The sequence below is a fragment of the Ranitomeya imitator genome, chromosome 1 (assembly GCF_032444005.1).
Source record: "Ranitomeya imitator isolate aRanImi1 chromosome 1, aRanImi1.pri, whole genome shotgun sequence".
Taxonomy (NCBI): Eukaryota; Metazoa; Chordata; class Amphibia; order Anura; family Dendrobatidae; genus Ranitomeya; species Ranitomeya imitator.
Genome location: NC_091282.1, coordinates 11,845,294 through 11,870,946, shown reverse-complemented (window position 1 = coordinate 11,870,946; position 25,653 = coordinate 11,845,294). Strand labels below are relative to the sequence as shown.

Here is a 25,653-nt window from a genome sequence, read left to right as displayed (position 1 = left end):
TTGGCAGCTGCTGCCTGGCACTGGCTGCTCCAGGTAAGTTTATCATTAACTAGGATCCCCAAGTCCTTCTCCCTGTCAGATTTACCCAGTGGTTTCCCGTTCAGTGTGTAATGGTGATATTGATTCCCTCTTCCCATGTGTATAACCTTACATTTATCATTGTTAAACCTCATCTGCCACCTTTCAGCCCAAGTTTCCAACTTATCCAGATCCATCTGTAGCAGAATACTATCTTCTCTTGTATTAACTGCTTTACATAGTTTTGTATCATCTGCAAATATCGATATTTTACTGTGTAAACCTTCTACCAGATCATTAATGAATATGTTGAAGAGAACAGGTCCCAATACTGACCCCTGCGGTACCCCACTGGTCACAGCGACCCAGTTAGAGACTATACCATTTATAACCACCCTCTGCTTTCTATCACTAAGCCAGTTACTAACCCATTTACACACATTTTCCCCCAGACCAAGCATTCTCATTTTGTGTACCAACCTCTTGTGCGGCACGGTATCAAACGCTTTGGAAAAATCGAGATATACCACGTCCAATGACTCACCGTGGTCCAGTCTATAGCTTACCTCTTCATAAAAACTGATTAGATTGGTTTGACAGGAGCGATTTCTCATAAACCCATGCTGATATGGAGTTAAACAGTTATTCTCATTGAGATAATCCAGAATAACATCCCTCAGAAACCCTTCAAATATTTTACCAACAATAGAGGTTAGACTTACTGGCCTATAATTTCCAGGTTCACTTTTAGAGCCCTTTTTGAATATTGGCACCACATTTGCTATGCGCCAGTCCTGCGGAACAGACCCTGTCGCTATAGAGTCACTAAAAATAAGAAATAATGGTTTATCTATTACATTACTTAGTTCTCTTAGTACTCGTGGGTGTATGCCATCCGGACCCGGAGATTTATCTATTTTAATCTTATTTAGCCGGTTTCGCACCTCTTCTTGGGTTAGATTGGTGACCCTTAATATAGGGTTTTCATTGTTTCTTGGGATTTCACCTAGCATTTCATTTTCCACCGTGAATACCGTGGAGAAGAAGGTGTTTAATATGTTAGCTTTTTCCTCGTCATCTACAACCATTCTTTCCTCACTATTTTTTAAGGGGCCTACATTTTCAGTTTTTATTCTTTTACTATTGATATAGTTGAAGAACAGTTTGGGATTAGTTTTACTCTCCTTAGCAATGTGCTTCTCTGTTTCCTTTTTGGCAGCTTTAATTAGTTTTTTAGATAAAGTATTTTTCTCCCTATAGTTTTTTAGAGCTTCAATGGTGCCATCCTGCTTTAGTAGTGCAAATGCTTTCTTTTTACTGTTAACCCTGCTGTTCTGTTCGGTCTGGGGAGACCTATTTTGAACTTTGGTATTTTTGGGGGTGTTCAAGATGCGGTTCTGAAACTTGTGGTTGATTGACTTAAATGAGGATGGGTCGGTCGGCCACGGGTTTCAGAGCCGCATCTTGAATATTTTAAAGAATATTGAAGTTCAAAGTCGGTCATTTTTGACCAACAGAACAGCAGGGTTAATTGCCTGTCTTACTTCTTTGTTTAGCCACATTGGGTTTTTCCTATTTCTAGTCCTTTTATTCCCACAAGGTATAAACCGCTTACACTGCCTATTTAGGATGTTCTTAAACATTTCCCATTTATTATCTGTATTCTCATTTCTGAGGATATTGTCCCAGTCTACCAGATTAAGGGCATCTCTAAGCTGTTCAAACTTTGCCTTCCTAAAGTTCAATGTTTTTGTGACTCCCTGACAAGTCCCCCTAGTGAAAGACAGGTGAAACTGCACAATATTGTGGTCGCTATTTCCTAAATGCCCAACCACCTGCAGATTTGTTATTCTGTCAGGTCTATTAGATAGTATTAGGTCTAAAAGTGCTGCTCCTCTGGTTGGATTCTGCACCAATTGTGAAAGATAATTTTTCTTGGTTATTAGCAGAAACCTGTTGCCTTTATGGGTTTCACAGGTTTCTGTTTCCCAGTTAATATCCGGGTAGTTAAAGTCCCCCATAACCAGGACCTCATTATGGGTTGCAGCTTCATCTATCTGCTTTAGAAGTAGACTTTCCATGCTTTCTGTTATATTTGGGGGTTTGTAACAGACCCCAATGAGAATTTTGTTACCATTTTTCCCTCCATGAATTTCAACCCATATGGACTCGACATCCTCATTCCCTTCGCTAATATCCTCCCTTAAAGTGGACTTTAGACAAGACTTTACATAGAGACAAACCCCTCCTCCTCTCCGATTTTTACGATCCTTTCTAAACAGACTGTAACCCTGTAAGTTAACTGCCCAGTCATAGCTTTCATCTAACCATGTCTCGGTTATTCCCACTATGTCAAAGTTACCTGTAGATATTTCTGCTTCTAGTTCTTCCATCTTGTTTGTCAGGCTTCTGGCGTTTGCGAGCATGCAGTTTAGAGGATTTTGTTTTGTTCCAATCTCCTCACTGTGGATTGTTTTAGAAATGTTCTTACCTCCCTTCTGAGTATGTTTTCCTGGGTCGTCTTTGTTCGAGTCTAATGTTTTTCTTCCCGTCCCCTCTTCTTCTAGTTTAACGCCCTCCTGATGAGTGTAGCGAGTCTTCTGGCGAATGTGTGTTTCCCAGGTTTGTTGAGGTGTAGTCCGTCTCTGGCGAGGAGTCCATCATACCAGTAATTCACACCGTGGTCCAGGAATCCAAATCCTTGTTGTCTGCACCATCGTCTTAGCCAGTTGTTTGCATCAAGGATCCTGTTCCATCTCCTGGTGCCATGCCCGTCTACTGGAAGGATAGAAGAAAAAACTACCTGTGCATCCAGTTCCTTTACTTTCTTCCCCAACTCTTCAAAGTCCTTGCAGATTGTCGGTAGGTCCTTCCTTGCCGTGTCATTGGTGCCAACATGTATCAGAAGAAATGGGTGGACGTCCTTGGAGCTGAAGAGCTTTGGTATCCTATCGGTCACATCCTTGATCATCGCACCTGGAAGGCAGCATACTTCTCTTGCAGTTATGTCCGGTCTGCAGATGGCTGCTTCGGTGCCTCTCAGTAGTGAGTCTCCCACCACCACCACTCTTCGTTGCTTCTTGGCTGTACTTTTTGCTGTCACTTGTTGCTGTGTGCCCTTTTCTTTTTTGCTTGCTGGTATTGCTTCATTCTTAGGTGTGCCATCTTCATCCTCTACAAAGATTTGATATCGGTTCTTCAGTTGTGTGGTTGGTGATTTCTCCATGGTCTTCTTGCTTCTTTTGGTCACATGCTTCCACTCATCTGCTTTTGGAGGTTCTCTGACACTTTTTGCACCTTCTGTGACCAGTAGAGATGCTTCTGTTCTGTCTAGAAAGTCTTCATTCTCTTTGATGAGTTTCAAAGTTGCTATTCTTTCTTCCAGACCCCGCACCTTTTCTTCTAAAAGGGCCACTAGTCTACACTTCTGACAGGTGAAATTGGATTCTTCTTCTGGTCGATCTGTGAACATGTAGCACATGCTGCAGCTCACCATGTAGGTTGTCACATCTGCCATGTTGCTCCTAGATCCTGCTGACTTGCTGTGTGTTTTCCTTCTTGTGTAATCTACTCAGCCAAGCTCTCTTGCAATAATGTCCTACAGGCAAGAATCCCTGGTTTGGTGATGCTTTCGAAGCAGCTGGTCCCGGCTGTACCCAACGATCTTCTAGCTTAGGGAGACTTCGCTTCTCCCAGAAGGCACCTGGAATATGCAAATTAGCCTCCTGAAGCTTGAATCCCTGGTTTGGTGATGCTTTCGAAGCAGCTGGTCCCGGCTGTACCCAACGATCTTCTAGCTTAGGGAGACTTCGCTTCTCCCAGAAGGCACCTGGAATATGCAAATTAGCCTCCTGAAGCTTGAATCCCTGGTTTGAAGCTTGAATCCCCTTGAATCTTTTGTTTCATAAACCTGATTGGTGGTGTGCAGATTATATTGTGGCTTTTCTTTTTTGTTTAGATTGCCAGTATGTTAGGTAACGCAACCTCCTCTGGATACCGTGTGGCATAATCTACCACTGTCAATATATACCTTTTCCCTGACGGACTGGGTTTGGCTAACGGCCCTATCAGATCGACCACTACTCTGCTAAATGGTTCCTCCACAATGGGGAGGGGGCGTAATTTGGCCTTGCATCGATCTCCCCTCTTGCCAATGTGCTGGCAACTGTCACAGGTCTGGCATTATTGACGAACATCATAGGTTACCCCCGGCTAAAAGAAGTTTTGTGTCAGACGATGCCTGGTGCGACTGACGCCGAAGTGCCCGGCCAAGGGTATGTCATGAGAGATTTGCAGTAACTCCTGCCTATACTTCTTGGGAACTACCAGCTGTCGTTTTATAGTGGAGCTTGTCCCTGTGTGGTGCTGCTCTGTGATTCGGTAGAGGAGTCCCTGCTTCCATATAAACTGTTCGCCTTCCAGTACGCCTCTCCCCTCCTGTGCCTTCCCACGATATCCCTCCAATGAAGGATCCTCAAGTAACTCCCTCTTAAATTCATCTGGGGTGGCCCAAGAAATGTGTCTGGCTATGGGAATACGTGTAAGGCTGAGATGTCTTACCTGGGCCTCCTCTGAGTGTGATTTCGCCTCCGCAGCTCTAGCTTGTCTCCGGGTGGTCACAGGATATGTCTCAGCCAGAGGGGCAACCGAGAAGGCAGACAACATGGGCCCCAAGTCATTTGCCAGCAAAACGTCTGCAGGCAAATCCTCCATCAAGCCGACCTCCACAAGGCCATCCCCAACTCCCCAGTTCAGGTGAATCCTGGCAGTGGGCAGTTGATGTATGGCTCCCCTTGTTATATGGACTGCCACTGTCCGGTCCGTCTTCTCTTGGTCCCGGACGAGATGAGTCTTCACAAGGGTCAAAGTTGCTCCGGAATCTCTTAGTCCCTGCTTGCGTTTCCCATTACCCCACACGACCTGTCGATGCTGTTGTCGATTATCCGCCCGGGCTGCCTGCACGGGGTCTACTTCATGCAGCACTTCCTCCATGTCTTCCACCCCTTGGTTAGTTGTAGCCCCCATTGCCGGGTCAGCTTCACCTTGGTAGCAGTGTACAGCGGCCCGGTGGAATGTAGCGGTTCCCGCCTTTGGCGACTGGGTATGCTGAGTCCGGTTGGGACATTGTCTTTGCAGGTGGCCCAGCTGACAGCAGGTGTGGCATCGAGCCCCAGGGGAATCGTGATAGGCCGGGTTTCTAGCCGGTCCCTCTACAACCTTCGGTGGTTTGGGGCCCTCCAGGTCCATGGGCGGACCCCTAGTGACCATCTTTGATCCAGACAACTGAGGCCTCCTGGCGTCATGATGTTCATCGGCCAGACGAGCGGCTTCCTCAAGAGTCATTGGCCGCCTGTCCCAAAGCCATTCCTGTGTCTCGGGGTTTAGTCCATTAAAGAATCGTTCTAACAAGAAGAGCTGGAGGACGTCCTCCTTAGTGGTTGCTTGGCTCCCTTGTACCCACTGTAGCAGTTACCGACGTAATTTACAGGCCCATTCAGCGTGGGTATCGGTTACTCGTTTTATAAGTCCGCGGAACTTTTGGCGGTATGCCTCTGGTGTCAGCGCATACCGGGCTAAGATCACTTCTTTGATCCGCTCATAGTCCATACAGTCCTCAACAGGTACCGTGCGATAGGCGTCCGCTGCCCGGCCTGTCAGCTTGCTGGCCAGAATCTGAACCCGTTCCTCCAGCTTCACTTGATGAAGGGCACACTGTCGCTCAAAGTCCTGCAGAAAGCCATCAATGTCTTCCTCTGCCTCCCCCAACTGTCGGAAGGCATTATACTGGATCTTTTTGTGGCTTACTGTTGAAGGTACCTGGGCGGAGGCCAGAGCTCCCCCTGCTCGCTGACTCTCCTCTCTCCGCTCTGCCATCTCCATCTTGGCTAGCTCTATCCTGGTCCGCTCGGCCATCTTTTCCTTCAGATCAGTACGCACATCAGCCATCACCTCTCGTATGATCTCTACTGCAGGGTTTGGGCCATAGAACGCCAGTCTGTTCTTTACCTCCCTCTGGAATTCAGTCTCCTCCACGTTCACATTGGGGGGCGCTGCACTGTCGTGTTCCATGATGGCTGCTATCAAATCCGCTTTTGTTTTGTTGCTGGCGATTAACCCTCGGGCTTCCACCAGATCTTTTAATGTAGTCATCTTTAACTTCTGGTAGTTGTCTTCCATTCATTCCTTTCCTCCTGTAGAAAAGGTATCATATCCCGCTGTCTGCCACCAGTGTAACGGGGTCTACTGTGCTGTAGTACCTCTTTCAGCACCCCCCCGTGTTTCAGAAGGTCCATTCTGTTTTGGCTGGATTCTGAATGAAGGACGCTGGCAGGAATTTCTTGATTACATGAGAGCATATAAAAGCTGACTGCTTCTCCACGTATTTCCAGTCTAAAGAACTCCCTTTATTTACAGCACACAGAATATATAACACAGATACACAGGGCAGGCCAATAGAAAAAGCAGGCCAGACATACATTACAATAGCCGCAGGGGGCCCGAACCTGCTGGTATTTACTGTGGGAATTACAAAGGTGGGGGGAGGTCAGAAAGAGAATATCTTGTCCAGGGGCGCAGCCTGTGGACTGATGCATTTCACATGGAAACTATTATACATAATATATACTGCATAACATATTCTTGGTGCTGGGGGGTTCTGTAACACCCCCCTCCCCCCCCCCAAGCATCACCTACCCCCACCGGCCCCAAGCATCATCCCCTCCCCCCACCGGCCCCAAGCATCATCCCCTCCCCCCACCAGCCCAAAGCATCAGCTCCCCTCCCCCACAGGCCTCAAGCATCACCTCCCCCAAGCAACACCACCCCTCCCCCACAGGCCCCAAGCATCATCCCCTCCCCCCACCGGCCGCAAGCATCACCTCCCCTCCTACATCGGCCCCGAGCATCACCTCCCTCCCCCCACCGGCCCCGAGCATCACCCCCTCCCCCACCGGCCCCGAGCATCACCTCCCTCCCCCACCGGCCCCGAGCATCACCTCCTCCCCCACCGGCCCCGAGCATAGGAACCCCTCCCCCCACCGGCCCCGAGCATCACCTCCCCTCCCCCCACCGGCCCCGAGCATCACCTCCCCTCCCCCCACTGGCCCCGAGCATCACCTCCCCTCCCCCCACTGGCCCCGAGCATCACCTCCCCTCCCCCCACTGGCCCCGAGCATCACCTCCCCTCCCCCCACTGGCCCCGAGCATCACCTCCCCTCCCCCCACCGGCCCCGAGCATCACCTCCCCTCCCCCCACAGGCCCCGAGCATCACCTCCCCTCCCCCCACAGGCCCCGAGCATCACCTCCCCTCCCCCCACTGGCCCCGAGCATCACCTCCCCTCCCCCCACTGGCCCCGAGCATCACCTCCCCTCCCCCACCGGCCCCGAGCATCACCTCCCCTCCCCCCACTGGCCACAAGCATCACCTCCCCCTCCCCCCCGAGCATCACCTCCCCTCCCCCACAGGCCCCGAGCATCACCTCCCCTCCCCCCACAGGCCCCGAGCATCACCTCCCCTCCCCCCACTGGCCCCGAGCATCACCTCCCCTCCCCCCACAGGCCCCGAGCATCACCTCCCCTCCCCCACCGGCCCCGAGCATCACCTCCCCTCCCCCCACTGGCCACAAGCATCACCTCCCCCTCCCCCCCGAGCATCACCTCCCCTCCCCCACAGGCCCCGAGCATCACCTCCCCTCCCCCCACAGGCCCCGAGCATCACCTCCCCTCCCCCCATCGGCCCCGAGCATCACCCTCCTCCCCCACCGGCCCCGAGCATCACCTCCCCTCCCCCCACTGGCCACAAGCATCACCTCCCCCTCCCCCCCGAGCATCACCTCCCCTCCCCCACAGGCCCCGAGCATCACCTCCCCTCCCCCCACCGGCCCCGAGCATCACCTCCCCTCCCCCCACCGGCCCCGAGCATCACCTCCCCTCCCCCCACCGGCCCCGAGCATCACCTCCCCTCCCCCCACAGGCCCCGAGCATCACCTCCCCTCCCCCCACAGGCCCCGAGCATCACCTCCCCTCCCCCCACAGGCCCCGAGCATCACCTCCCCTCCCCCCACCGGCCCCGAGCATCACCTCCCCTCCCCCCACAGGCCCCGAGCATCACCTCCCCTCCCCCCACTGGCCCCGAGCATCACCTCCCCTCCCCCACCGGCCCCGAGCATCACCTCCCCTCCCCCCACTGGCCACAAGCATCACCTCCCCCTCCCCCCCGAGCATCACCTCCCCTCCCCCCACTGGCCACAAGCATCACCTCCCCCTCCCCCCCGAGCATCACCTCCCCTCCCCCCACAGGCCCCGAGCATCACCTCCCCTCCCCCCACAGGCCCCGAGCATCACCTCCCCTCCCCCACCGGCCCCGAGCATCACCTCCCCTCCCCCCACTGGCCACAAGCATCACCTCCCCCTCCCCCCCGAGCATCACCTCCCCCTCCCCCCCGAGCATCACCTCCCCCTCCCCCCCGAGCATCACCTCCCCTCCCCCACAGGCCCCGAGCATCACCTCCCCTCCCCCCACAGGCCCCGAGCATCACCTCCTGCCCTGCACTATTATCCCCATAAAAAATAAACACAAACCAGGAATAAAAACTAACACAACCCCACGTGTTCCGGTGTGACGTCACTGACACCGCAGATTACAGCTTCACTGCGCGACGCCTACACTGAACTCCGCCCACAACACGCCCACCGCCAGTGACGTCACACCTGGGAAAAGCGTCTACCGTCCTAGAACACTGCTCCAGATACAGAGAACAGCGCCCAGCACGGAGCCCCGCCCCTAATCACATGACACTGACGTCACCGCCACAGGTCCTTCACCATACACAGTACAGTACTGAGCTCCGCCCCTATCACATGACACTGACGTCACCGCCACAGGTCCTTCACCCCACATAGCGCGGCTCTACTGAGCAGAGGCCGAATGTACAGAGAGCGGGAGGCGGCTCAGTACTGAGCGTGTACCAGCACCTGAGTGACGGCAGCACCGAGGAGAGGAGCGACAGAGACTCCGGTACAGGATCCATCAGTCACTGACGTCTGTAGATGTGATCGGACCCGGGCCTCTTTCACATTTCCGTCCTGCGCTGGTTGCGTCGTCTTTTGGCGGCCCGTCTACTTTCACTCTAGCGTTTTTTGCAATGCGTCATTTTGGACAAAAAACGCATCCTGCAAAGGTGCTTGCAGGATGCGTTTCTTCTCTATTGACTAACATTAGCGACGCATTGCCACACGTCACGGTTGCGCCGTGTAGTGGCGGACCACCGGCTGCAAAAAACGTTACATGTAACGTTTTTTGCGGCCGACGGTCTGCCATTTCCGACCACGCATGCGCAGCCGGAACTCCGTCCCCACCTCCCCGCACCTCACAATGGGGCAGCGGATGCGATGAAAATCTGCATCCGCTGCCCCGTTGTGCGACACAAATAACGCTAGCGTCGTTGCGTCTGCACGTCGCAATGTGCAGACGCAACGACGCTAGTGTGAAAGTAGTCTTAGTTACAGGATCCATCGGTCGTGGTCGGTGACGTCTTGTAGATGTGATCGGAGCCTTAGTTACAGGATCCATCGGTCGTGGTCGGTGACGTCTTGTAGATGTGATCGGAGCCTTAGTTACAGGATCCATCGGTCGTGGTCGGTGACGTCTTGTAGATGTGATCGGAGCCTTAGTTACAGGATCCATCGGTCGTGGTCGGTGACGTCTTGTAGATGTGATCGGAGCCTTAGTTACAGGATCCATCGGTCGTGGTCGGTGATGTCTTGCAGATGTGATCGGAGCCTTAGTTACAGGATCCATCGGTCGTGGTCGGTGACGTCTTGTAGATGTGATCGGAGCCTTAGTTACAGGATCCATCGGTCGTGGCCGGTGACGTCTTGTAGATGTGATCGGAGCCTTAGTTACAGGATCCATCGGTCGTGGTCGGTGACGTCTTGTAGATGTGATCGGAGCCTTAGTTACAGCATCTGTTGGTCGGTGACGTCTTGTAGATGTGATCGGAGTCTTAGTTACAGGATCCATCGGTCGTGGTCGGTGACGTCTTGTAGATGTGATCGGAGCCTTAGTTACAGGATTCATCGGTCGTGGTCGGTGACGTCTTGTAGATGTGATCGGGGCCTTAGTTACAGGATCCATCGGTCGTGGTCTGTGACGTCTTGTAGATGTGATCGGGGCCTTAGTTACAGGATCCATCGGTCGTGGTCTGTGACGTCTTGTAGATGTGATCGGAGCCTTAGTTACAGGATCCATCGGTCGGTGACGTCTTGTAGATGTGATCGGAGCCTTAGTTACAGGATCCATCGGTCGGTGACGTCTTGTAGATGTGATCGGAGCCTTAGTTACAGGATCCATCGGTCGGTGACATCTTGTAGATGTGATTGGAGCCTTAGTTACAGGATCCATCGGTCGTGGTTGGTGACGTCTTGTAGATGTGATCGGAGCCTTAGTTACAGGATCCATCGGTCGTGGTCGGTGATGTCTTGTAGATGTGATCGGAGCCTTAGTTACAGGATCCATCGGTCGTGGTCGGTGACGTCTTGTAGATGTGATCGGAGCCTTAGTTACAGGATCCATCGGTCGTGGTCGGTGACATCTTGTAGATGTGATCAGAGCCTTAGTTACAGGATCCATCGGTCGGTGACGTCTTGTAGATGTGATCGGAGCCTTAGTTACAGGATCCATCGGTCGTGGTCGGTGACATCTTGTAGATGTGATCGGAGCCTTAGTTACAGCATCTATTGGTCGGTGACGTCTTGTAGATGTGATCGGAGTCTTAGTTACAGGATTCATCGGTCGTGGTCGGTGACGTCTTGTAGATGTGATCGGGGCCTTAGTTACAGGATCCATCGGTCGTGGTCTGTGACGTCTTGTAGATGTGATCGGGGCCTTAGTTACAGGATCCATCGGTCGTGGTCTGTGACGTCTTGTAGATGTGATCGGAGCCTTAGTTACAGGATCCATCGGTCGGTGACGTCTTGTAGATGTGATCGGAGCCTTAGTTACAGGATCCATCGGTCGGTGACATCTTGTAGATGTGATTGGAGCCTTAGTTACAGGATCCATCGGTCGGTGACATCTTGTAGATGTGATCGGAGCCTTAGTTACAGGATCCATCGGTCGGTGACATCTTGTAGATGTGATTGGAGCCTTAGTTACAGGATCCATCGGTCGTGGTCGGTGACATCTTGTAGATGTGATTGGAGCCTTAGTTACAGGATCCATCGGTTGTGGTCGGTGACGTCTTGTAGATGTGATCGGAGCCTTAGTTACAGGGTCCATCGGTTGTGGTCGGTGACGTCTTGTAGATGTGATCGGAGCCTTAGTTACAGGGTCCATCGGTTGTGGTCGGTGATGTCTTGTAGATGTGATCGGAGCCCTAGTTACAGGATCCATCGGTCGTGGTCGGTGACGTCTTGTAGATGTGATCGGAGCCTTAGTTACAGGATCCATCGGTCGGTGACGTCTTGTAGATGTGATCGGAGCCTTAGTTACAGGATCCATTGGTCGTGGTCGGTGATGTCTTGTAGATGTGATCGGAGCCTTAGTTACAGGATCCATCGGTCGGTGACGTCTTGTAGATGTGATCGGAGCCTTAGTTACAGGATCCATCGGTCGGTGACATCTTGTAGATGTGATTGGAGCCTTAGTTACAGGATCCATCGGTCGTGGTCGGTGATGTCTTGTAGATGTGATCGGAGCCTTAGTTGCAGGATCCATCGGTCGTGGTCACTGACGTCTTGTAGATGTGAACGGAGCCTTAGTTACAGGATCCATCGGTCGTGGTCGGTGACGTCTTGTAGATGTGATCGGAGCCTTAGTTACAGGATCCATCGGTCGTGGTCGGTGACGTCTTGTAGATGTGATCGGAGCCTTAGTTACAGGATCCATCGGTCGTGGTCGGTGACGTCTTGTAGATGTGAACGGAGCCTTAGTTACAGGATCCATCGGTCGTGGTCGGTGACGTCTTGTAGATGTGATCGGAGCCTTAGTTACAGGATCCATCGGTCGTGGTTGTTGATTTCTTGTAGATGTGATCGGAGCCTTAGTTACAGGATCTATCGGTCGGTGACGTCTTGTAGATGTGAACGGAGCCTTAGTTACAGGATCCATCGGTTGTGGTCGGTGATGTCTTGTAGATGTGATCGGAGCCTTAGTTACAGGATCCATCGGTTGTGGTCGGTGACGTCTTGTAGATGTGATCGGGGCCTTAGTTACAGGATTCATCGGTCGTGGTCGGTGACGTCTTGTAGATGTGAACGGAGCCTTAGTTACAGGATCCATCGGTCGTGGTCGGTGACGTCTTGTAGATGTGATCGGAGCCTTAGTTACAGGGTCCATCGGTTGTGGTCGGTGACGTCTTGTAGATGTGATCGGAGCCTTAGTTACAGGATCCATCGGTCGGGGTCGGTGACGTCTTGTAGATGTGATCGGAGCCTTAGTTACAGGGTCCATCGGTTGTGGTCGGTGACGTCTTGTAGATGTGATCGGAGCCCTAGTTACAGGATCCATCGGTCGTGGTCGGTGACGTCTTGTAGATGTGATCGGAGCCTTAGTTACAGGATCCATCGGTCGTGGTCGGTGACGTCTTGTAGATGTGATCGAAGCCTTAGTTACATTGTCATATTCACTTCAGAATGAGTGAAAGAAATCCAGAAACCTTTGCTGCAGACGTCCTTTATTTTTGGTAACTCTATTAGTCCAGAAGAATCAGCACGTTTTGGCCTCACAATGCATTTATCAAGCCATATAGATAGAGATATTTGCATTCTGGATCTCACGTTATTTTGTCTCCTATATTTTCCATCTTCTCCTTCATCATGAAGACGCCGGCAGGACGAGATCCCTCCAGCTGATCCAGTGCTCATCCCTCCTCCTCCTGAATGACCCCGAGGATGGACGAGGACAGGGATGAGACCACCAGAAGATTATTCCACTTCGCCCTGGAGATCATCTCCCTGCTGAGCGGAGAGGTAACTCCTCTACATTTCTATCAGCTTTATTGTGTTCTGTGACAAGTCCGACATCCAGAATAGAGAGAAGGATTCTTTACTGTAAGAGCAGTGATTGTGTGGAGCTCTCTGCCCGGAGGAGTTGTCATGGGGATTCCCTATAAGAGCTGTAGAGGGGCCGGGATGTCTGTCCGGAGGGGAATAATATTCCCGGTTATGGCCCCAGATTACTGGAGACGGTTATTGATCCCGGGATTTCTACTGATTGCCAGGTCTGGAGTCGGGAAGGAATTCTTCTCCCTAAGTGTCTCTCTCCATACACAGGATTACACAATAGTGAGGAAGACACCGGGGGACGGTGTGACTCCCATCATCCATCTCCAGGAGTCAGGAGGGCGGAGCCCGGGCCCCATCACAGAGCCTCCCCCGCACTCCCTGCTACATGAGAGGAACAAGAAGATCCTGGAGCTCAGCAACAAGATGATTGAGCTGCTGAGCGGAGAGGTGACTGCTGGGAGATTATACAGGACTGGAGGATTCTGGGTGATGAGCGGAGAGGTGACTGCTGGGACATTATACAGCACTGGAGGATTCTGGGTGATGAGCGGAGAGGTGACTGCTGGGACATTATACTGGACTGGAGGATTCTGGGTGATGAGCGGAGAGGTGACTGCTGGGACATTATACAGGACTGGAGGATTCTGGGTGATGAGCGGAGAGGTGACTGCTGGGACATTATACAGCACTGGAGGATTCTGGGTGATGAGCGGAGAGGTGACTGCTGGGACATTATACAGCACTGGAGGATTCTGGGTGATGAGCGGAGAGGTGACTGCTGGGACATTATACAGCACTGGAGGATTCTGGGTGATGAGCGGAGAGGTGACTGCTGGGACATTATACAGCACTGGAGGATTCTGGGTGATGAGCGGAGAGGTGACTGCTGGGAGATTATACAATACTGGAGGATTCTGGGTGATGAGCGGAGAGGTGACTGCTGGGACATTATACAGGACTGGAGGATTCTGGGTGATGAGCGGAGAGGTGACTGCTGGGACATTATACAGGACTGGAGGATTCTGGGTGATGAGCGGAGAGGTGACTGCTGGGACATTATACAGCACTGGAGGATTCTGGGTGATGAGCGGAGAGGTGACTGCTGGGACATTATACAGCACTGGAGGATTCTGGGGGATTGAGCGGAGAGGTGACTGCTGGGACATTACAGGTCCTTCTCAAAAAATTAGCATATAGTGTTAAATTTCATTATTTACCATAATGTAATGATTACAATTAAACTTTCATATATTATAGATTCATTATCCACCAACTGAAATTTGTCAGGTCTTTTATTGTTTTAATACTGATGATTTTGGCATACAACTCCTGATAACCCAAAAAACCTGTCTCAATAAATTAGCATATCAAGAAAAGGTTCTCTAAACGACCTATTACCCTAATCTTCTGAATCAACTAATTAACTCTAAACACGTGCAAAAGATACCTGAGGCTTTTATAAACTCCCTGCCTGGTTCATTACTCAAAACCCCCATCATGGGTAAGACTAGCGACCTGACAGATGTCAAGAAGGCCATCATTGACACCCTCAAGCAAGAGGGTAAGACCCAGAAAGAAATTTCTCAACAAATAGGCTGTTCCCAGAGTGCTGTATCAAGGCACCTCAATGGTAAGTCTGTTGGAAGGAAACAATGTGGCAGAAAACGCTGAACAACGAGAAGAGGAGACCGGACCCTGAGGAAGATTGTGGAGAAGGACCGATTCCAGACCTTGGGGAACCTGAGGAAGCAGTGGACTGAGTCTGGTGTGGAAACATCCAGAGCCACCGTGCACAGGCGTGTGCAGGAAATGGGCTACAGGTGCCGCATTCCCCAGGTAAAGCCACTTTTGAACCATAAACAGCGGCAGAGGCGCCTGACCTGGGCTACAGAGAAGCAGCACTGGACTGTTGCTAAGTGGTCCCAAGTACTTTTTTCTGATGAAAGCAAATTTTGCATGTCATTCGGAAATCAAGGTGCCAGAGTCTGGAGGAAGACTGGGGAGAAGGAAATGCCAAAATGCCTGAAGTCCAGTGTCAAGTACCCACAGTCAGTGATGGTGTGGGGTGCCATGTCAGCTGCTGGTGTTGGTCCACTGTGTTTCATCAAGGGCAGGGTCAATGCAGCTAGCTATCAGGAGATTTTGGAGCACTTCATGCTTCCATCGGCTGAAATGCTTTATGGAGATGAAGATTTAATTTTTCAGCACAACCTGGCACCTGCTCACAGTGCCAAAACCACTGCTAAATGGTTTACTGACCATGGTATTACTGTGCTCAATTGGCCTGCCAACTCTCCTGACCTGAACCCCATAGAGAATCTGTGGGATATTGTGAAGAGAAAGTTGAGAGACGCAAGACCCAACACTCTGGATGAGCTTAAGGCCGCTATTGAAGCATCCTGGGCCTCCATAACATCTCAGCAGTGTCACAGGCTGATTGCCTCCATGCCACGCCGCATTGAAGCAGTCATTTCTGCCAAAGGATTCCCGACCAAGTATTGAGTGCATAACTCAACATTATTATTTGATGGTTTTTTTGTTTGTTATTAAAAAACACTTATAATGGAACTAGAGAGAGTACAAAGGAGGGCAACAAAATTAATAAAGGGGATGGGAGAACTACAATACCCAGATAGATTAGCGAAATTAGGATTATTTAGTCTAGAAAAAAGACGACTGAGGGGCGATCTAATAACCATGTATAAGTATATAAGGGGACGATACAAATATCTCTCCGAGGATCTGTTTATACCAAGGAAGGTGACGGGCACAAGGGGGCATTCTTTGCGTCTGGAGGAGAGAAGGTTTTTCCACCAACATAGAAGAGGATTCTTTACTGTTAGGGCAGTGAGAATCTGGAATTGCTTGCCTGAGGAGGTGGTGATGGCGAACTCAGTCGAGGGGTTCAAGAGAGGCCTGGATGTCTTCCTGGAGCAGAACAATATTGTATCATACAATTATTAGGTTCTGTAGAAGGACGTAGATCTGGGTATTTATTATGATGGAATATAGGCTGAACTGGATGGACAAATGTCTTTTTTCGGCCTTACTAACTATGTTACTATGTTACTTTTATTTGATTGGATGGGTGAAATATGCTAATTTATTGAGACAGGTTTTTTGGGTTATCAGGAGTTGTATGCCAAAATCATCAGTATTAAAACAATAAAAGACCTGACAAATTTCAGTTGGTGGATAATGAATCTATAATATATGAAAGTTTAATTGTAATCATTACATTATGGTAAATAATGAAATTTAACACTATATGCTAATTTTTTGAGAAGGACCTGTATACAGGACTGGAGGATTCTGGGTGATGAGCGGAGTGGTGACTGCTGGGACATTATACAGGACTGGAGGATTCTGGGTGATGAGCGGAGAGGTGACTGCTGGGAAATCATACAGGACTGGAGGATTCTGGGTGATGAGCGGAGAGGTGACTGCTGGGACATTATACAGGACTGGAGGATTCTGGGTGATGAGCGGAGAGGTGACTGCTGGGAGATTATACAGGACTGGAGGATTCTGTGTGATGAGCGGAGAGGTGACTGCTGGGACATTATACAGCTGTCACGATTCCCCTGACCGCTGTCACCACTGGGTCAGGATTCACACCGTGACCGTCACCCCTACGTCACGGATCAGGGTGACTTTAGGCCAACAGACGGCTATCACATGTGCAGGGGGGCTTATCTTAGTTATCCCTCCACTGCTAACAATGTGATGAAAAACCACACACAAGGCTATTGACCTCTTAGTTTACAGCAGGGGCTTATTCTAGGTATCCCACTGCTTTTCTATATACCACGAACTGCAGGGATTTATGTATATCCCGCTTACAGTTCCACTTAACACTTGCAGCTCTCTGGCGCCCCCTTACTCTCAGGTCAGATTAGGTACTGCACCCTGGGTAATTAGTCGCCAGAAAGGCTGCCTGCTATGTACTGGCTATTGGGCACGCTGCAGCGACGCGATAACTACTCCCACGCAGGCAGGAACAATAATTATCAAACCCGCAGTTGCTTCAGCAGAATCCAACCGTCAGCACACTTTCGCTGCCACCAGCTTCGATTAAACGGGTCCGAAGCTAACCCAACACAACAGTAACAGTAGCGTATTTTCCCTTCAAGAGACTTAGGGTACGGTTTAGAGCAGGAGAACGAACTAATATATAATAGTATATCCCATTAAAAATAATTAGGCAATGCTTTATCAAAAATAGTTTATAAAGAGGTTATAAATGAGACAATTGCAAATATGTACATGGGTAATTATAACATAAAGGGAATAAATGAGAAAAGCAACACTTACATGTTTAAAGCATGACAAGCAACCAGGCTAGTGCAGTTTCCATACATCCCAGTCCATGGGATGTACCAGCTCTTCCAGGACAATAGGACAAAGCAGTCCAGAAGGAGAAATCAGCAAAAAGTGACTCCTCAGAGCCTGCCAGACACTTAAAACAGTAAGGCTGTGACATCACAGAAAGGCTGGCTTATCCAGACCCTCCTCTCTCTACATTCTGAGGAAACTTTAAACTATTTCCTCTGATTTCTATAACTTCACTACAAAACATGACAGAGTCATACCAAACTCATAAATCATCTCGGATTAACGTGAGCATTCTAATGAGATCAAATATGTCCTATCTGGGATACATATTTACAGAGAAAACCCTACTTCTTTACCAGATGGAGTTAGAAACCCGAGTGTCATGAGATGTGTAGCTACACCGAGTGGGACTACGAATATATATTTTCGTATTTCTAGCTTAAATCGTTTGCCTAATATCTAACAAAAACTAAACAAAGAATCTTTCATGGATTTTTGGAGCCATTTTCCTGTTCTAGCTGGAGCGAGATTCTACCCTGGCCGTAAATTCCGTTCGGCCATAAAACTTCCCCCAGTGCAGGGGCAAAGCAGCTCTTGGCTGAATGAAAGGGAAGGGGGGCTTGTTAGCCCACAGCCTTGAGCAAGAGAACTACTTATGATATTTCATACCATATCGTGACACCTCCCCCTTTTGGTGTGCGCTAGGGAGGCAGGACCTGATGGTTCTCCTCCATGCGCACCTCAGCAGGTTCACCCTGGTGGGCCAACCCATCACCATTGCCATGATCTGGTTCCATGGTGCCTTCGCCTACCCGGTTTCCCAGGTAGTGAACCTCCCTCATGCCCATCTGACACTTTCCCGGCTTGATAGTCAGTCCTGCTTGGTGAATTCGCCTGAGCACCTCCTCAAGATGCTGCAGGTGTTCCTTCCAGGAGGGACTGAAGATGGCAATGTCATCCAAGTACGCCACGGCGTACGTCTCCAGTCCCTGAAGCAGGCGGTTGACCATCCACTGGAAAGTGGCAGGGGCATTCTTCATGCCGAAGGGCATGACCGTGGACTCGTACAGTCCAAAGGGTGTGATAAAGGCGGACTTTTCCTGCGCCTCGGGGCTCAGGGGAATCTGCCAGTATCCTCGACTCAGATCCATTATTGTCAGGTATTTTGCGCCAGCTAACTTCTCAAGCAGCTCCTCGATGCGCGGCATTGGGTGCGCATCCGAGGCTGTGATGGCGTTGAGCCCCCTGTAGTCCACGCAGAACCGTGTGGTCCGGTCCTTCTTTGGCACGAGAACTACAGGCGATGCCCACGCGCTCTTTGACCGTCGAATCACCCCCAGCTGTAACATCTCATCGATCTCTTGGCGCATAGTCTGCTGCACCTGGTCAGAGATTCGATAGGGTGTTCGCCGTAGTGGGGCGTGATTCCCGGTGTCCACCTCGTGGACTGCTAACTCAGTCCTCCCAGGTCGGTTGGAGAACACGACCCGGAAAGGTTCCAGGGTGGTTTGCAACTGCACCCGCTGGGGTTCAGTTAACGAGGCGCTTACCTCCACATCCTCGATGGACCCATTGGCCTTGGCTTGGGCCAGCAAGTCCAGGAGGGTGTCTTCCTCACCGTCTTCGGGCAAGCTGCAGACCGGTAGGACAAAAGGTTCACGTTCGTGATGAGCCTTCATCATGTTGACGTGAAAGGCCTTTCGCCTACCCCGAGCGTGGTCAAGCGTGACCACGTAAGTGACCGGGTTGAGCTGTTGGTGGACGACGTTCGGGCCCTCCCAGGCTGCCTGAAGCTTATCCGTTGGTACGGGGACCAGCACCCACACCTTTTGACCCACGTGGTAGGTCCGCTCCCGGGCGTTCTGGTCGTACCAGTGCTTCTGATCAGCCTGAGCCTGCGTCATGTTGTCATGCACCAACTGCGTCAAGGTCTGCATCTTGTCACGGAAGCGCATGACATACTCCACTATGGACACTTCAGAAGGGTTCGGCTCCTCTTCCCAGGATTCTCTTACCAACCCAAGGGGTCCCCGAACTCGCCTGCCGTACAGGAGCTCGAAGGGGGAGAACCCCGTCGAGGCCTGCGGAACCTCTCGGTAAGCGAACAGCAGGTGTGGGAGGTACCGCTCCCAGTCGCGCCCTTGAGTCTCAACCAGCATGCGTAGCATCTGTTTGAGGGTACCATTGAAGCGTTCACACAAGCCATTGGTCTGTGGGTGGTACGCACTCGATACCAGGTGCTTCACCTGCATTTTCTTACAGAGAGCCTCCATTAGGCGAGACATAAATTGGGTCCCTTGATCAGTAAGCATTTCCCTGGGAAATCCTACACGTGAAAAGATGGCCAACAGGGCATCCGCCACCTTATCTGCCCTAGTTGACGACAGAGCTACTGCCTCTGGGTACCGGGTAGCATAGTCTACCACAGTAAGGATGTATTGCTTTCCAGAGCTGCTGGGGACGGCCAGCGGGCCCACAATGTCCACCGCGATCCTCTGGAAAGGCTCTTCTATCACTGGCAAAGGGATCAGGGGAGCCTTAAGAGCAGGCCCTGCCTTCCCCACTCTTTGACAGGTGACACAGGAGCGGCAGTAGTTTGACACATCTGTCCCCATCTTAGGCCAATAGAAGTGTTGAGACAGCCGGGCCTTAGTTTTGCTGATCCCCAAGTGTCCAGCTAGCGGGATCTCATGGGCAATCCGCAACAACTCACCCCGGAATTGCTGCGGGACGACCAGCTGTCTTTCCCTCAACCACTCCTTTTGTGATTCTCCGGGTACTGTCTCCCGGTATAACCTTCCTTGTTCCCAGAACACCTTCTCCTTATCAGTCTCGGAGAAGCGCGTCCCGGCGAGTTGTCTCAAACTCTCTAGGCTCGCATCTGTGTGCAGAGCGGCCTGAAACTCCTGGCTAGGGGAAGCCAGAAGCGACGTCAGGGTCCCTTCCCCACGGGAACCCTCTTGGACCTGCTCTGGGTCCACCTCTGGTTCAGTCACAGTGATGACTGAGGAGGGTCCGGAAGGCAGACAGTTATCTGCGTTCCGGGCACTCTGACTGCGGGTGACAGCAGCTACATAGGCTGTCTCCCCGGGGGTTTCTACAGGCCCATCAGCCGGCGCTGCTATGGGCTCTACCTCCCCATCCACCCCCAACACTCCAGGGGCTGTGCTACTTATGGGCCAGTTACCTTCCTCGGTGGCACTGGTCACTTTCATGGCGTCACCTTCCTCACGGTTCCCATGCATCTCCCCATTTCCTGTAGCACCGACACTTGCCCCTGTTAGGGGTTCCTCAGCCGTCTCACTCCGCAGAGCGACGTGGCTGGGCACACCTGTACCTATGGACACATTAACCTTCACAGAAAAATCATTATCAGGTTCAGCTGGCACAGGTACAACATTTTCACCATCAATCCTAGGGAAAAAATCATTAGTAGATGCATCAACACAAGATAAAGCATGGTCAGGTAACACATGCGATTTCCCATCATCATCATCATCAGGGTTAACTTTACCCTCATTAGTAGATTGGGGAGGGGTGTCAGGAACGTAGTATGCATACATCCTCCCCAAATCAGTCCCCAACAAAACATCAGTGGGCAAATTATCCGACAGCCCCACTTCCTTCACCCCGCTCCCAGCACCCCAATCAATAAAAACCCGGGCCATCGGTAAGGGACAGCTGATGCCCCCAATCCCAGTGACAGTTAGGGTTTTCCCCGGAATGATTTCTTCAGGGGCCGCCAGTTCGGGTCGGATGAGGGTTCGTTCAGCCCCGGTGTCCTTGAGGCCTGTAGCAACATGGCCTCCCACAGTGACGGGCTGTACGTTGTCACACACCCTCCCAACCACACCACCCACCAAAAGAACTGCTGCATTAGGCCCTGGGGCCTTGGCTGGGGGGTTCTTCGGCCTGTCTGGACAGAAGGTACTGATATGCCCAGGCCGCTTGCAGGTGTAACACGCGCGAGGTTCGGTGGTAGGTCTGGTGCTGTTGGCCACAGGGCCAGGACCTCGGGTGTGCTGGCTGGCAGGGGTACTGGCGTTGGTTGCAGGCTTACCCCCTCTCCAGCTGGTGGTGACTGGCTTCCGCACTTCCGATCTACGGTTGGCCTCATAGGCATCGGCAATCTGCGCTGCTTTCGTCACGTCTTTGGGTTCTCTGTCCATCACGAACTGTCGCACCTCAGCTGGGCAAAGATGAAAGAACTGGTCTTTGATCATCAGGTCTCGCAGCTGTGCAAAGGTGGTCACTGACAGTCCTTGGGTCCACTGGTCAAAGTGGGTCCCCAGTCCATGCACCACATCACTGTAACTGTCGTGTGGGCCACGTTGGAGGGTCCGGAACTTTCTACGGTACACCTCGGGTGTAAGCTGGTACTTGGCTATCAGAGCCTGCTTGATGGCCTCATAGTCTCCATCTTGTTCTTGAGGGAGGGCAGCAAACGCCTCCAGAGCTTTACCTTTCAGCCCTGGTGTCAGGTATCGGGCCCATTCATCTGTAGGCAGCCGGTACTGTCTGCAGGCTTTCTCAAAGGCCCGCAGAAAAGTGTCCAAGTCCCCGTCCTTCTCCATAACAGGAAAGTGATCGGGTCGGGGCTTAGGTGTCTGAGCGCTGCTAGGCTCACGGTTGGTCTGAGACAACCCCTGCATTTGCAGTCGGGCTAACTGCAGCTGGTACTCCCGCTCAGCTTGCCGCTCGGCTCGGGCCTCTTTCTCAGCTTGCTGGGCCTGGGCCTCCTGCCGGTATTGCTGAATCAGCTGCCGACGTCCCTCATGGTCGTCAATGGGGAATTCTTTCAAGGCCGCCTGCAGGTGGGGGTCCAATTCGCCCGGATTACTAACAGGGCCAGCATTCAGTGGTTGGACCTCTGCTGCAGCACCATGTTCGCTGGTGCTGGCTTCTGCGGCCTCTGAGCTCTGAGATTGGTCTCGAGCGGCTTCCCATTGCACCAGATCTGCGACCAGTTGGGCTTTGTTTTTGCTTGCAAAGTCAATGTGCTGTGTCTTGCATAAGGCAACAAGGGTGTCTCTGGTCTGCTGCTCATAAAAGGTTTCTCCCAGCCCAACCATGGTTGCCAAATAAAAGATAGGATAGAAAAACGAAGAGAAAGGGAGGGGATAATTACCAGTACGCAATTGTCTCACAACTAAAAAGCACTGAGTTCGTTCTCCAAACTTATTTGCGCAGAGTCCTCGCAAGAACTTTCTGCAAGTTTTTAGTGAGAGGAATGATTACTCAAACCAAATCACTAATGCTCTAAGATATCCCACCGCCTTGCCACCAATTGTCACGATTCCCCTGACCGCTGTCACCACTGGGTCAGGATTCACACCGTGACCGTCACCCCTACGTCACGGATCAGGGTGACTTTAGGCCAACAGACGGCTATCACATGTGCAGGGGGGCTTATCTTAGTTATCCCTCCACTGCTAACAATGTGATGAAAAACCACACACAAGGCTATTGACCTCTTAGTTTACAGCAGGGGCTTATTCTAGGTATCCCACTGCTTTTCTATATACCACGAACTGCAGGGATTTATGTATATCCCGCTTACAGTTCCACTTAACACTTGCAGCTCTCTGGCGCCCCCTTACTCTCAGGTCAGATTAGGTACTGCACCCTGGGTAATTAGTCGCCAGAAAGGCTGCCTGCTATGTACTGGCTATTGGGCACGCTGCAGCGACGCGATAACTACTCCCACACAGGCAGGAACAATAATTATCAAACCCGCAGTTGCTTCAGCAGAATCCAACCGTCAGCACACTTTCGCTGCCACCAGCTTCGATTAAACGGGTCCGAAGCTAACCCAACACAACAGTAACAGTAGCGTATTTTCCCTTCAAGAGACTTAGGGTACGGTTTAGAGCAGGAGAACGAACTAATATATAATAGTATATCCCATTAAAAATAATTAGGCAATGCTTTATCAAAAATAGTTTATAAAGAGGTTATAAATGAGACAATTGCAAATATGTACATGGGTAATTATAACATAAAGGGAATAAATGAGAAAAGCAACACTTACATGTTTAAAGCATGACAAGCAACCAGGCTAGTGCAGTTTCCATACATCCCAGTCCATGGGATGTACCAGCTCTTCCAGGACAATAGGACAAAGCAGTCCAGAAGGAGAAATCAGCAAAAAGTGACTCCTCAGAGCCTGCCAGACACTTAAAACAGTAAGGCTGTGACATCACAGAAAGGCTGGCTTATCCAGACCCTCCTCTCTCTACATTCTGAGGAAACTTTAAACTATTTCCTCTGATTTCTATAACTTCACTACAAAACATGACAGAGTCATACCAAACTCATAAATCATCTCGGATTAACGTGAGCATTCTAATGAGATCAAATATGTCCTATCTGGGATACATATTTACAGAGAAAACCCTACTTCTTTACCAGATGGAGTTAGAAACCCGAGTGTCATGAGATGTGTAGCTACACCGAGTGGGACTACGAATATATATTTTCGTATTTCTAGCTTAAATCGTTTGCCTAATATCTAACAAAAACTAAACAAAGAATCTTTCATGGATTTTTGGAGCCATTTTCCTGTTCTAGCTGGAGCGAGATTCTACCCTGGCCGTAAATTCCTCTCGGCCATAAAACTTCCCCCAGTGCAGGGGCAAAGCAGCTCTTGGCTGAATGAAAGGGAAAGGGGGCTTGTTAGCCCACAGCCTTGAGCAAGAGAACTACTTATGATATTTCATACCATATCGTGACAACAGCACTGGAGGATTCTGGGTGATGAGTGGAGAGGTGACTGCTGGGACATTATACAGGACTGGAGGATTCTGGGTGATGAGAGGAGAGGTGACTGCTGGGAGATTATACAGGACTGGAGGATTCTGGGTGATGAGCGGAGAGGTGACTGCTGGGACATTATACAGCACTGGAGGATTCTGTGTGATGAGCGGAGAGGTGACTGCTGGGACATTATACAGCACTGGAGGATTCTGGGTGATGAGCGGAGAGGTGACTGCTGGGACATTATACAGCACTGGAGGATTCTGGGTGATGAGCGGAGAGGTGACTGCTGGGACATTATACAGCACTGGAGGATTCTGGGTGATGACGGTGTGGCTGTTGTCAGGTTCCTATAAGGTGTCAGGACGTTGCTGTCTATCTCTCCATGGAGGAGTGGGAGTATCTAGAAGGACACCAGGATCGGTACCAGGATGTGATGATGGAGGAGCTCCGGCCTCTTACACCACGAGGTGAGAAGCGAGTCTCCTTGTTGGTTCCGGTGGATGTGATGACGTCTCTCCGGCGTCGTCCTATAATAGGTGAGTTTTCTCCAGACTTGCTCTGGTTTTCTCTACATTTTCTCCATCTGACAACAGCTTTCATTTCCTGATTATTTCCTTCTGATCTGTGAGTCGCGGTTTCTCCGCTGTTGTTTCGTCTTCATCAGTCTTGAGTCTTCGTCCTCGGCGGCTTCTTTCTGAATCTTTCTCCTTCCTTAGAGCATCGGTCACATTTTCTCTGCAGATGTCCCGTCCTTCTGTCCGTTCTCTCCTGTGAGTTCTTTCCCTAAGTCTGTCGTGGATTGTTACTCAGCAGAGTCGGGGTTAATTTACAGGTGATTTTCCCCCTAATCTGCTGTCGCTCCTCCGTCCCTCAGAATCTCATCATTGGTCGTGGTCGGCGTCCGGCTCCTCCTTCTTGGCTGACACTTGTGTGCCCCATGGGAAATAAGATATGCAAATTTCCTCTCCCCAGATACAGAGAAGGGTCTCTAGCGCCTCCTATAGGACGCAGCAATCCTATGAATCAATATCAATGTTTCAGCCTCATCCTGATGGGGCAAATTTCCATTATTGCAGTTTTTCCTCCTCTTCTTCCATAAGACATAATGTTCTGTCTTCCTCCACGTAGAATGCTGTGTGGATTCCAACATACGGCTAGACCTTCATCCACATCCCAGTAAACAGACTGTGTTGATGCTTAAATCTTATTTATTAGGGTGATCATAACCAAAACTATAACGTTGAACAACAATGGTGGACAGTATTCATAGTAGATGATCGAATAGTGAATGATGTTGATGTACAAGGTGGATGTTCAGTGAATAATCATAGTGGATGACTGATCATAGTGAATGACTGATCATAGTGGATGACTGGTGAAAAACTGTAAAGAATAACAGCATTTCAGTATAAGCACATACAGGGTGCAATCACGTAAATAACTGGGACATTACAGCAGAAATTATACAGAGTGCATTACACAGTAATTCTGCAGCACTGCCCTATTCTATACAAAGATGCATCTATCTAAATGCA

The 25,653-nt window shown here is 50.7% G+C and overlaps 2 protein-coding genes across 4 annotated transcripts in view; both read left to right on the top strand.

Moving 5' to 3' along the window:
• LOC138657437 (zinc finger protein ZFP2-like) overlaps nt 1-25,653 on the top strand; it is a 492,419-nt gene that overhangs the window by 218,919 nt on the left and 247,847 nt on the right. The window lies entirely within an intron of this gene.
• LOC138657407 (zinc finger protein 665-like) overlaps nt 8,881-25,653 on the top strand; it is an 84,317-nt gene continuing 67,544 nt past the window's right edge. For 2 of the 3 annotated variants that reach the window (XM_069745174.1, XM_069745172.1), the window contains exons 1-4: nt 8,881-9,035; nt 12,842-12,988; nt 13,292-13,471; nt 24,462-24,654. In XM_069745174.1, the coding sequence (XP_069601275.1) occupies nt 12,899-12,988; nt 13,292-13,471; nt 24,462-24,654 (463 nt within the window). In that variant the 5' untranslated portion in view covers nt 8,881-9,035; nt 12,842-12,898. The remainder of the gene's footprint in view (nt 9,036-12,841; nt 12,989-13,291; nt 13,472-24,461; nt 24,655-25,653) is intronic. The other variant, XM_069745173.1, reaches the window with a different exon arrangement.